We start from the raw sequence: 13,497 nt of genomic DNA, 5'->3' as shown, positions 1-13,497 counted from the left end.
TTGAGTAGCATAACTGAGGCTTCAAGAAAAATTGAAGCCGTAACACCAAGAGCATGTATTAAAGCAACTACTGTCAAAAAGGTAAACAAATTACAACATAACGGAAAAGTGCTGGCTGCTCAGAATATCAACGTAATCCGTGGTACATTGCCACTGTCTAAAAACAAGCTTGTAAACGCATAAATTTCATATACAAACTAAAAAAAACCACAAACCATTGCCAGTGTCTAAAAACAGGCTAGTGCAGTCCTGCATGCCCAAGCTTGGAGGCACGTAATTAATTACCCTCTCAATTGAAAGTTCTAATTGAGCTGTTTAAAAGGCGATCTTTCCTCCAGACTGGCATCAACCTTCTTCATGGTGGTAGGTGAAGGATGAGCATTCACGTTCTCTTTCACAGATTCAAACAGATCATCACCTTTCAAGACCAATCCCGACTTGCTGTCCAAGGACTGCACTAGCCTTCCCAGCATTTCCATCAGTTGCATGTCTTCATCAGAGAACTTAGAGACTCTGTCACCCAACCCTCCCAGAAAACCCAACAAGTTTTCCCTTTCTGATGATAACTTCAAGACATCTTCAAGTAACTTTCGGTTTTCACTTCTCAGTTCAATAACTAAGGCATCTGAAGTTGTCAAATTTTCCTCCAATTGATTTGTTAAATTCTTCATTTCTCTCTGTTTGAGTGCCAGTTCAGCTTCAATCTTCTGTGCTTGATGTTTTGAATGAGACAAGGATTTTTCCTGCAACTCCAGCTTCTGCTGTACATTAGAAATCTCATCCTCCAGCTCGACAATCATCAACTTCTTTTCTTCAATTTCTAGCATAGCCAAAGTCTCTGCTGCTGAAATCTTCTCCCAGGCTTCAATGGCCAAACTGATCTCTGCCTGCTTTCCAGCAAGCTGTGAAGAAAAGGAGTTCAGAGAGCTATTAAATCTCTCTTCCAGTGACCTCACGAGCTGCAAGAGGTCATCTATTTTCTGGTTTTTCTCTTCTAGTAGCTGGATAAGACTCTCTTTTTCATGCTCAAATGACCGCTCTGCACATATCTGTGTGAGCAGGGAACTTTCAAGTTCTCTTCTCAAGGATTCTTCCTCCAGCCATCCAATCTGTCTCTGGAGATCCTCCAAAATTTCATCCTTCTCCTTTGTAATTTGTGAAAACCACTGTTTCTCTATCTCAAAGGACATTGCTGTCTCCATTCTTGCATTACTCGCAGCCTCTAATGCTTTCAGTTTGAGGTCTTGCTCCAGTGACAAAATCTGCTGCTGGAACTTACTTATTCTGCTGTCTCTCTCTTCTAATGAGTGGGTGAGGCCACAATTCTCTTGTTTGATGACTTCCCCAACCTCCACTTGTGCAAGAAGAGAAGCTTCTAATTCTTTACGCAGCTCCTGATTTTCTTCAAGCTCAAATTTTAGACGCTCGGCAATAGACTTCCAAATCCACAATTCAAATTCTATCTGATGTCCTTCACTGGTTTTCTCAGCCAATTCGGAGTTTGCTATACCTAAGGCATCGGTGGCTTCCTGGAGTTTCCTTTTTGAGTCGCTCTCCATCTGCTTAGCTTTTTCTTCTATGCAAAGTTGGTACCTGGATGCTTCCTCCAACTTTTCTTTGTTCTTCTGCAGCTCCTTCTCCATTCGAACCCGCTGCTCTTCAATATGATCTAAAGACTCAACCACCTCTGATAAAGAAGCCGTCTTCTCACGTTCTTTGGCCAATTCCAGATTTGCTATATCTAATGCATTAGAAACTTCTCCAAGTTTCTTTTCTGAGTCACTTTCAATCTGCTTAGCTTGCTCTTCTAAGTGACGTTGGCATCTGAGTGACTTTTCCAACATTTCTTGGTAATTTTCCAGCTCCTTCTGCATTAGTACCGGCTGCTCTTCAATATGATGCACGGATTCAACCGCTGTTGATAAAGATGCTGTCTTCTTCCTCTCTTCGGCCAATTCAAGATTTGCTGCATCTAAGGCATCGTAAACTTCTCCAAGTTTCTTTTTATAATCACATTCAATCAGCAAAACTTGCTCCTTTAATCCCAACTGGCACTTGGATGATTCCTCAAGAGCTTCCTTATACCTATCAAGCTCCTTCTGCATTAGTAGCGAGCGCTCTTCAATACGATCAAATGATTCAATCCTCCTCAACAAAGATGCTGTCTTCTCATGTTCTTCTTCAATATCTGTCTGGGCTTTAGCCAAAGCAGCACTCTTCATCTCTAGCTGCTTCATCAGTAGATTAACATGATCTTTGCTCTCTCTGCTGCTGATGTCCCTTTTGCCCCCAAGCTGTTCAAGCTTAAATTGAACCTCAGATACTCCTGCCTTCAACACCAGTAGCATCACTGAAATCTCCTCATTCTGCATTTTCAACTGCAAAGTCAAAGAGTGATAGTCCTCCAATTCCATCTTGAGTTCTTTTAACGCAGCATCCTTTCTTTCTAATTCAGACCTGTAACCATTCATCTCTGCATCCATTTGTTGCATTTGAGAGCTCCATTCAGCTTCCTTAGCTCTAAGATTTGCAGAACAATCCCTGTGCATCTGCTCTACACTCCTGAGCTTGTTTCGCAGTTTTGCCAAAGAAGAAGAACTGCCCGCTTTCTGAATCTGAGCTTCCTGGAGTTCTTTAAGGGACATCAGCAACTCTTGATTTTCTCTCTCTAGCTTTGTCGCCTGGTATTCCATTTCCTTATAAAATGTCTCTTTTGTGCCCAGTGAATGTCTCAGAGCTGCAATTTCCTTGTCTCTCTGATTGGTCAAGCATTCCAGTTGAGACTTTGCGTCTTGGTACTCCGCAAAAGTATTATCATAATGTGTTCTGAATTCAGAAACTTGAACTTCCAGGTACTTTCTCCGACTTTCTTCGTGAGAAAGGGCTTGGTTGCACAGCTGCAACCGGTTCTGAAGATCTCCTGAGATTCTGGTCTGAGAATCTAAGCTTGTTTGGAGTGAAGAAATCGCATCAAGCAGAGTAGACCTCTCATGCTCCCACTCTTTCTTGCACGTTCTGAACTGATCTTTAAGCTTCTCATGTGCTTCTTCTAGATGTTTAAACTGCTCCTTCTTCCACTTTAGCTGATTCTCAAATTTGCTGTTTTCATCCTCTAATTTGAGCAACATATCATCTCTTTCTCTTAGTTTTTTTGGAGCTTTGGCTTCGCTCTCCGCCTTCACACACTTCTTCTGTGAAGCAGATAAAAGCCCCTTGAGGCCTTCAATCTCTGCCTTGAAAACATTAACCTTCTGCTCTTGATCAATGTTCTTCTCGTTTGCCTCATCTAAAGCCAATACCAGCACTCTATTTTGTTCTTCCAATTTTCGGCACTTCTCATTAAAATCAAATCTAAGCTTATCATTAGCAGCACCAAGACATTTGATGATCGATTCTTTTTCAGTTAAACTGCGTTTAAGACCTTCAAACAGTTGCTTCACCTCAGAGATCTCTTCTGTCTTTTCATTCAACTCTCGAGCCTGCTTCTCAACTTTCAAATTGGCTTCCTGAATTTTAAGCAGGTGCTCATTGTGAGCTTTCTTCAAGTTCCCACATAGTTCTGATTTGCTTTTGCAATCAGCCCTGAGCTTCTCATTTTCAGCTTTAATTTCGTCTAGCTCTTCATAGATCCTTTCCATTTTCGTGTTTCTCCAAATATATAGTTCTGAGATAAATATCTGTTAATGAGAAAATCGAAAATTAGATTACAAGTTGAAATGGAAAATAAATACATTGTGATATCAGATAATAAAAAGAAATCAAAACTACTGCTAGCAAGAAATTCAACTCGTAATGTCTTCTCAATATATCATTGATCAGAATTCCTAAAGCTCTCACTTATCCTCAGTGCCTTTCTATTTTAATAAATTCATCCTGAGTCCATCCTATAATTCGCAAAAGAGTAAATTTGTTTCCCTGTAGTTAATGACAAAAGAACAGAAGGAATAAAAAATAAAAGCAATTGTGGCGGATTGAGGAGATGAAAATGCATAATAAGGCACTTCAAAATCCATTAACTCTTTTGCTTATCGCCTGCTGACAGTTGAAAAAAGGTGTAAGTATCTTACTTTAAATGTTTTCCATTAAGAGAAATGATGAGTAATACTCACGAAAAAAATAAAACATGAAGGTGTTGGGCTAAAATATATCATCGATTGAACAATTTTTGTTTCTTTAGCACAGAAAAAAAAAATGTGCCCTTAATTGGTCCATCAAAACCAGACATATTCTAGACTGAGGCTCATTACAATTGCTTCATTTACTAATATGATAAATGTTAATTTAAAAATCAATCACAAAAGAAAAGGCATCAAATATTTCAAGCATTGGGACTAACTTCATGCTTCTTTAGGTTAAGAACACGGCAAAGAATTCAAGATCAAAGTTTTCATGGCATCAACAGCAGGCTAATCCAAGATACAGAAATTAAAAACCAACGAACATAAAAAGAATTGAACTCATAAGCATAAAACAAACACCCTAGACTAGCGCACGGGCCTGAAACGAACTTCCTATAATTTCAAGGGCAAGAACATAAACCAGAAAAGAAATAATTCCCATATTTGATTGCTGAGGCATAGAAAATGAAAAAGAAAAACACGAATGGCTATTGTGAACTCTCTTCTTTTCCTGCAATTTCTCAGTAAACTAAACATGTTAATGGAAGGATATCAGAGACCCAAATGAGTACCTGATCTTCAGATTAGTGATTCTTCATTAGAGAAGTTTCTTCTATTTTCTCTTTTTTCTTCTTTCGGGTGCAAGTGTTTTGTGATTTTCTGGCTCTTGATCTACTTGGAAGAAAGAAAATGCAAAAGAAAAGAAATGAGAGACCCAAAGAAAAGAGCCGTTGTTAATAACGAGAGGGCTTTCGGATTTGAAATTTGGGTGACGGAGTTTGACGACGCGTTACCGTTAGACTAACGACGTTAGTTTGGATCAATCGTACGTACGCCCTTCTTTATCTTTTTATTTTTGAAAAGTACTACTGGCCGTTGGAGGATAATAGGCTAGTCAGTTATTGGTTTGCTTATTTCCCAGCCCAACAACGACGAGGTTGGGCTGCAACATTCTGAAAATACCCCAAATAAGCCCCATGTGCGATAAGATCCTCCTCATTTTCTAATGTTCTGTGTGAAAATGACAAATGCTTCAACTATGGAAAACTTTAAAAGAAAATAAAAAAAAGGATGAATCAAAAGGGAGACAACCAAAAAATCGTGAAGGAATTCTTATTGCTCAAAAAAGAATGTTAATCTTCGACATTATTTGTCACTACTTCCAGCCAATGCTTTAATAAAATTTTTCTCATTTGTAACAAGGGGCAAAATAATTTCCAGCCAGAGCCAGGGGCCCAGGGCCTTTTAATACACCGAATTTGAGTGATGAGAAGACTAGTGAAGGCTGATTTAAAATTTTGGAGGGTTATTTTGGTATTATACATTTATACCACGCGTTAGGAACGCTAATGAAAAAATAATAACTGTTAATAATTGATTTATATAAGTAACTTAAAACATAGTGTGGAGTAGTCATCATGACATGTGGCATTGTCATTATAACTTGCGTCCACAAAGCCGTGTATGAAAAAACCCATTAATAAGCGTCAAGATTTGTTTCTGACACGTCTTATTTGGACACATGTCTTGATTTTTGACCCTTCACTTTCAATGGCCTTGAACTTGAATCACTTGTGTTGATTTTTTTTTTTAAATATTGACAATTAATTCCTCACAAAAAGATTTATTTTGAAATATTTTGCCAGCAAGCAAATTTTATGAAGTTATTACTTGTAACTATAAGTACTTAGAATATTTTCTAATTAATTGACCCTAGTTCATTCTCTGTAAGTATGGATGTAAGTTATTTTTAACAATATTTACACATGCATATTTGTAAAATTTTGTCCGTAGGTACTTCCTTAGAATGTTTGCCTGTAGGCACTTTTATGTAAAGTATGCACCAATCGGCACATTCTATAGAACATATGATAGTTTGTAAGCTGATTCCATAGAACGTGTGTTTGCCCATGGACATGTTTTGTATAAGAGTAATGATACAGCCACAAACTCTTGTATAAACTGATGTGGCATGATAAGATTGGTTGAATGAAAATATAAATTAATAAAAACAAATCATGTGGGCCAAGTGATATTTTCATTCAACCAATCTTATCGTGTCACATCAGTTTGTACAAAATAAGAGTTTGTGGTTGTATCATTACTCTTTATATAATGTTTATGGGCACATAAGCTTATTTCGTAGAACATATATTTGCCTTTAGATGTATTATGCGAAGTATTTTTCTTATACCTAAGTCATTCTTGTAGAGAATAGTCTTATGTCATTTTTGTAAAGTTATACCCTCAGGTGTTTTGTTGATTCTTGCTTTTAGGCAATTTATTTAGAATTGTCTAAATATCAAAGTCATTCTTGTTGGGAATGAACATAAGTCATTTGTGTAGAATCACGCCCTTAGGCAATTTACTCTAAATATTTTTATAAGTACCAAGACCATTCTTATAGAGAATAGTCATAGATCATTTTTATAAAATTACAGCCTTGAATATTTTGTTGATATTCACTCTTAGGTCTTTTTTTTTTGTGGAATTTTTTTATTAAGTAGTATATGTTTTTTTTTAAAAGGTTTTGGCCTTCGTAATTTGGTCTAAGAATAATAATAAACCAAGACACATCTATAGTAAAGAATTGTACCTTCACCATTTTTAGTTATTGAAAGGCAGAGAATAAAAGCAGAAGCCATTATATCAAAGAAGCAATTTCGAACAGTTTTTCGAATATTTCAGTAGATTAAAACAGTTGTGATTAAGAAGCGGTCGATAAGAGAGAAAGGCGTCACAGTCATTGCCATTTGCCGGATTCATCGCTACCAATGAAATGTAATATTTTCAAAAAATGGCAAATTTGTATGAATCCAGCTTTTGCAATGCTTATATATATAAAGATTTGTCTTTTCCTTTCTTTTCTTTAAATAAAGGGACTCATGCTGCTCAGCCCAGGAAAAATTCTTGCATCACTTTGCCAAAATGATAAGGTGAGAAAGAGGAAAGAGAAAAAAAAAAATTGTATCATCAATTCAATGTTAATTGTTTTTGTCGTATTGGATACGGTGGTGCGAGGCACATGGTCGTGCTTGAAAGTGGAGGCAGAAAAGTTCACTAGGGCTGATGGAGAACTCATGAGTCATGATCAGGGCAAAAGTGGCCACTGGTCAGGCCTAGATTCTGCTTTTGGCCGTTTTTCTTTCACTCTCTCAACTCTCAAGTCTCTAGCCATTGCAATTTGCGCAAGTGGGCTTTATTTCTTATTTTACTTTGCGACCAAATTGACAATTCCATTCAAAAGTCTTAAACGATCATCATGGTGATGGGAATCATATTCTTTAAAAATGTTTCAAAAAGAAACTCATCGAATAGCATGGCTAGCCATTAGCTATTCAATAGATGTGGATAATTGGAGGATGACTCCTGCAAAATTGTAGACCAACGAAGAGCTGGCCATGATTTAAGCCAAATAATAAATTAATAAACAATTTAAAAATGGAAAAGGCTAAGAACAAAAATCAATCAAATATACCGGCCACTTGTTTACGATGATGCCAAAGTCTCCTAGAGTCCTAGGTAGTAGATATCCAAATCTTTATTGCCACATAGCTATGTGTATTATATGCTTGATTGATTAGTGTCCACTAACTCTAACACCGATGTGGGTCATTGAAAAATTTCAAGTTCTTTTATTTATTTTTAATTTTTTTAACCTTTCTTTTATTTTTTTCTAGTTTTATATTTTAAATTAAATTTGTGTGAGAAAAGTTCAGCATGAATAGATTCTTGTTGCACATCATCATGTTTATCAGATATTTCAGATAATTTTTTTTAAAAAAAAAAAACCACTGCGATATGATTTCATTTCACCGCATAAAGTGTAAAAATAGTGAAAGAAAGTAAGATGCCGCACCATAATTTCTTTGAAATTTTTCTTGGTCAAGAAACCCATTCTTTTTTTTCCTCACTCTCTTTTTTTTTTTATTTTCCACACTAATTATTCAATGCCTTTTGGAACACTCAACCTTCTCCTTCGAGGATAGCCTCATTTTTTTTTCTCTCTAAATTTTCTCTTTTGAAATATCAAGGCAATTTCCGTTCCATATTATGAAGTCATAATGGTTACATTTGCCATAACGTATCAATAAAATTATTCTCAAAAGATTTTTTTTTTTTAAATTTATGCATCTCATTCCCAATAATTTCTGCCGCTTTTATAGAAAGAATGGTAATAATGAGCTAAATGAATGTTCATAGTGAGCACATGCTAATAGCCCCAAAAAATGAGCCCTCTCGACCCACGTCCATCCAACGAAAGCGATGATGATTGCTCATCATCTCGAATACAATATTCAGAATCTGTGCATTGACACATGACAAATTATTGTTTTACATTAAACGTTTAATCATAATGTTGGGTTAAAATTAATACCAACTAGAGGACTACGTTAATATTTATTCATGATTTTTTTTAGTTACATTAGATACTAAATCCGCAGCGTAATTGTACTTGTAAGTTGTAACGTTAAAAAAAAATTATCTGAAATTGAAAACAAAGGGAAAATACCAAGGATATTATGTTACCATGACACTGGCAATTTATTTTTTAATACAAATTTATTATTATACTAAATAATTCAATCAAATTTGACCAACTTATATCTTTATCTGAATTATTTTACTAAATTTTATTGGGATTCCAAAACCAAAGGCTGATTAATATACACGTGTCATTAACTTGAACCGCACACTAAGCAATGATTGGGGCTTTAGCCACCCACATCAGCAAATTTGTACGGTTCTCATTCTCAGGGTGTCAGCCAATCGACGGCAGCTATTTCATCACCAACATTTTATAATCATTTTAACTTTTTAATAGTCTCATCACAGCAGCACCTTCTAATCTGAACCGTCCGATGTTGCTTTCCACAGAATACAAAAATACAAAAAGGAGTAGAAAGCGTTTCCTTAATTTTTTTTAAAAAAATAAAAAAGCCCTTGCGTGCGCTTATATATAAACACCGAAAAGACGAGCTTTTTTCCTCAGTTGAGAGGGAGAGGGACGGAGACTGAGAATGAGTGAGGCCTAGTTCTGTAATTTTGATTACAGATTGTTTCTCTCTCCGGTGATGAGTTTCCGGTTCTTAAAGTGAACTCAGTTGCTTATAAAGTATCGATTTTTTTTCCCGCAATTTTTTTTTGTTTTCCCGTGATTTTCCGGTAGAATTTGACCGTTTGATCCTCTGCGATCACAGAAAATTTCGAGTTTACCCCTCAAGGTCGTGGCTTTCGTTTTGTTTGGTTCGAGTTGATGATTTTGGAAATTAATGTTGAACTAAGCAAGAAAATTTCTCCGTAATTTTCGATTTCTAGATTTTCTTTTAATTATTTTGTTGTTGATAAAAAATTTAAAAATTATTATTTTTAACGGCTTTATAATTTAAGTCATAATATCTTTGGTAACATTCGGTTGTTTTTGTTGAGAGTTTTAAGTGTTTTAATGTTTCTATTTATAGTACTTCGCATGGGCTAAGTGCAGTAATTTGGGAGGCATGTTTTTGTTTTCACTGATTATGCTTTAGCTATTTTTGCCATTTTTTGACTTTTGTTAATTAAATCCAATAATTTGAGATTGATGGGTTTTTGAGATTGAATTTATATTTTCTCTTATTTTAATCTTTTATATTGATGTGGTTTTCCTAATCTAGTGGTTACTGCAACAGGCATTAACCATTTGCAAAAGAGCTTCACTTGCAACTTGCAATTCTAGTTGGTTTTTGATAAATGGCAGTTTCTTTGACTAGATTTTCCTGGTGGTTGTGGAATAGTAACAAAGAGAAAGAGCCTGTCTCAAGTGGGTCTATAAATTCGTCATCATCCAATGAAAGGGCTTTTGGTGATACTGTGACATTCCCATCGACTAGAATAGCTTCAACACCAAGAAAAGTTAAGAAGAAATGGCAAAGTAGGGAAGAGAGGAAGAAGATGGATAAGGAGTATGATGTTGTGCTGGTGCCATCAGATGGTGGTCTTTGTTCGTCGGGTTCTGAATCTGATGATTCTGATTGGTCCATCGGGTGGTTAGAGCCTCATGGGGCTGATTTTCAGACTGATGATGAGTCTGATAATAGTTTTGCGGTGTTGGTTCCTTGTTATCGTCCTGGTTGCAAGGAATTGGAGGAGGCTTCTAATATCCACCTGTTGAATGCTATCAAGAACCTTCCCCATGAGCTATTGCCTGGTTATGGTATGATCTGTTTCTATGTCAAATATTTTCATTCCGTGTTTGGAATATTTAGTTTTTGAGTTATTTAATGCGGTTTTTACTGCCTAATGCTGTTAAGTTCCTATGAGTTACTGTTTTCTATAAGCTGTTTCTGAATGTCATTTAGCATTTTGTTTAGTGGTTGACTGTTCATTTGTCAAATTTAAAAGATCTCAGGCTGTATTGATGTTCATGTACAGTCACGATTAGAGTGAAGAAGTTTATCCATCATTCTTTTCGTTATTATGATTATTGTGATTTCATCTTGTGTGTGACTGAATACTGCTAGCATCTAGTTTAACAACACAAATTTGCTTGGGGCTTGGGAACTAGTGATGCAATGTGCAATCATTGTGCAATTGTTTGTTTCTTCATTGGTTAATCTGCTTTGTTGTAACTACTTTCATGCATATTCACTATAGTTTCTTAGATTCTACATTACAAGCCAATGTCATTGAAAAATAGTATGCATGGGAAATAGTCTGGAATGAACATCACTGGAAGTTGGGATTGGTGTGGACTCAGGTATCCTAATAGATTTCAGAACAGTGATACCACAGAACAACATATTGAAGGCAGGGTCATGATCTCACATTCATCAAGCACCAGGCACGACCCATTCTTACAAGATTGATACATTCCATTTTATAAATGACCTAAATTACGGGATACAATTTCTACTTTGCATAGCTTCATTAAGTTGACTGGAGTGATTCTAATGGACCATGTTGCATGGTGTACAAAATTTGACTGCAAATGGAGCAGTTAAACTCATAACACTCTGAACAAGACTGATGCAACTGTTGCAGATTGCGCATGTGAAATATTACATTGTCACCTGCCAAATACCCTGAACCACGTTGATTACATGTCAAGAATCCATGGCCAGGGGGGGAAGGAAGCTGATTCAGGTGGCCACCTTTTCATTTATTGTAGCTGTTCTCCATCATTGTAGAATCCCCTGTTCTGAAATGGGTTGGGCTAGGATGTCATTCTCATTATTTTGCCTCCTTGAGTGACTTAAATCTCTCAGATTTGGTTTTGCACAAACTCTTGTTGTTGTTTTTAGTTCTGTTAATGAGAGTGTTACTTGTTACCTATAACTGTTCATGGCTTTTTTCCTTCATCTGTATTCTCATCATTTTATTATAACTTGTGTGTTTGGATGGCTTCATTTCTGTATGTTTTCTTGATTGGCATAAAATTTATCATTGTGCTGATTGCGCTTTGCACTTTGTTGGCTAATGCAGAAGGAAACAATTTAATGGAGCTGTGGCTTTCTTCTCTTCAAAACATCTGAAGCCTACTGCTATTCTACCATTCATGGAATGGCTATTTCTGAAGTAGTTCTTCATCCTCCCGAAGATCCAAAGAAATAAGGTAATAAAACTAGAGAATATGAATTTGGAGCCGGACAGCTAATTGTTAGGTCTGCATCAGCTGCGTCGTCAGCAGACCACTAGGGATAAATAACATTCCTCCTTTTTTGATAAAAATTTGATTAATTCAGAAGATTGAGCTGCTTGTTCGATCCGGAGATGACTCAGGAAAAGTTAAAGATGTTTCCTAGTTCATCTCACATTTTGTAGTCATCCTTCCATGGTTAGTGTCCAATAGCAAGCGGGTCAACCAATTTGGGCAGCTTGAAATATGGTGGAAATTGTTTCTTGTAAATATTGATATGGTGAATATGTGAAAAATGTCCGTGTATTTAGCTCGATGTACTGTAAATAACTCTCTTTATCCTTGGCGTAGATAAATGAGAGACAGCATAGAAACTGCGAAATTTTCCCTTTTGATTTCTTTTATTCTTTGTTCAGCAAAAGGCTTTAACACTTGTTTCTCATGCTAGAAGCCAAGTCAACTTCTCAATTTTTGTGATTCCAGGATGTTCGTCCTGCTCCACCAGGAAACATTTTATATCATTGGTTTTTCATGATGCTATCTATCCTCTCGGGAAATGAAAATTATTTATACTGTTTTTATTTGTTCGAGAGGGAAAGTGTTAATTGCTTGCTACTCCAGTTTTTATTTACATATTTTAAAGAAGGGAGGGTGAGTTTTACTATGTGGATTATTTTATTTTATTTTATTTATCGAGGAGTGTGATTACCACCCTCATCTCTTCATCATTATATTTATTAAAATAAAATAATATTATATTTGTTGAAAAATAATAATATTATGTTTAATTAAGTATAATTTATGCAATCTAAGTGAAATTATTTAAAAATAATAGTATTATATTCATAAAAAATTAATAATAATATTATATATTATCTTCATTTGAAAATATGGTATTATTACATTTATTTAGTCTTAATAGCATTATATTTATGAATAATTAATAATAATAAATAGTTTATTGTTTAAATGATAATTTTTCCTTGTTTCTTTCACTGTTTCATTTGGAACCCCGGGAAAAGTGGTAGGTGAAAGGTTGTGATTGATTCTGTGGGGAATTGGGCAATTGACCCACATCTCGGCACTTGTTGGATGTTTGTTTTGTGTTGGTGCCAGTTGGACGGTCACCGATGTTCGCCTGGCTGGCTGGCGGGCGGGCCGGCCCCACGACCCAAGTTTCATCGTAATCTAATTTTACATTGTCTTTCTTCCCCTTGAAAATGACAATTCCATGGTTATAACAAATTTTCAATCTTAGCGGCTTTAATTAAAATTAAGTGTATGCTTCATTGCTTTGTACGCAACTCGCAAAGAAAAGTTGTCTCAATCGGCGATTTTCACAACAATATTTACAATAAAAGCAAATTGATTGGAATTGGACGGTTCGGGTCATCCAATCAAGTCCGTCCAAAAAAAAAGATAACCGAAATACCGACCTTATTTGAGCACCCCCAGATTCCTACATAGACACCCCTCCTTACTCATAAGCGTATAGTTATCGTGACGCGTGCGGTGACCATTCGTTAAAAATAGATACTTTCACATGAAAAAATAAAAGGAAGATCATGGTCGGGACCAGACTGACAGGTTGCTTATCGTAAACAATTCTTAATCTTAAAAATTAAAAAGAATAGAAAGACATGATCATCTATCTCTTGTAAGAAAGTCGGATCATTTCAAGTAGTAATATTAGTTAGGTATTTTAATATTTAAATTTTAATTAGAGTTAAATAATTTCATATAATCATCTAATAAAATGAATGA

The 13,497-nt window shown here is 35.8% G+C and overlaps 2 protein-coding genes across 6 annotated transcripts; one reads left to right on the top strand and one right to left on the bottom strand.

Annotated features, from left to right (window-relative positions):
• Nucleotides 1–6: 6 nt before the first annotated feature.
• On the bottom strand, nucleotides 7–4,813 carry LOC102612706 (uncharacterized protein At4g38062). Its single transcript, XM_006466251.3, has 2 exons — nucleotides 4,691–4,813; nucleotides 7–3,677 (listed from the first exon to the last, which is right to left on the bottom strand). Exon 2 carries the CDS (start codon nucleotides 3,636–3,638, stop codon nucleotides 303–305), a length of 3,336 nt encoding a protein of 1,111 aa, XP_006466314.2. The 5' UTR covers nucleotides 3,639–3,677; nucleotides 4,691–4,813; the 3' UTR covers nucleotides 7–302.
• Nucleotides 4,814–9,082: 4,269 nt separating this feature from the next.
• LOC102613010 (uncharacterized) lies at nucleotides 9,083–12,273 on the top strand. Of its 5 annotated transcripts, none has more exons than XM_006466252.4 (4): nucleotides 9,083–9,419; nucleotides 9,788–10,311; nucleotides 11,139–11,240; nucleotides 11,580–12,273. In XM_006466252.4, the coding sequence occupies exons 2-4, from the start codon at nucleotides 9,849–9,851 to the stop codon at nucleotides 11,627–11,629; spliced, it is 615 nt and encodes a 204-aa protein (XP_006466315.2). In that variant the 5' UTR covers nucleotides 9,083–9,419; nucleotides 9,788–9,848; the 3' UTR covers nucleotides 11,630–12,273. The 5 variants fall into 5 exon arrangements, with proteins under 5 accessions (XP_006466315.2, XP_006466316.2, XP_052300318.1 ...); XM_006466253.4 differs by having other exon boundaries at nucleotides 9,084–9,343; XM_052444358.1 differs by having other exon boundaries at nucleotides 9,086–9,234.
• The last annotated feature ends 1,224 nt before the right edge of the window (nucleotides 12,274–13,497 follow it).

Source organism: Citrus sinensis, chromosome 7 (genome assembly GCF_022201045.2).
Source record: "Citrus sinensis cultivar Valencia sweet orange chromosome 7, DVS_A1.0, whole genome shotgun sequence".
In the NCBI taxonomy this organism is placed as follows: Eukaryota; Viridiplantae; Streptophyta; class Magnoliopsida; order Sapindales; family Rutaceae; genus Citrus; species Citrus sinensis.
Note: the sequence above shows the minus strand (reverse complement) of the source record. Positions and strands in the feature narration are given on the sequence as shown.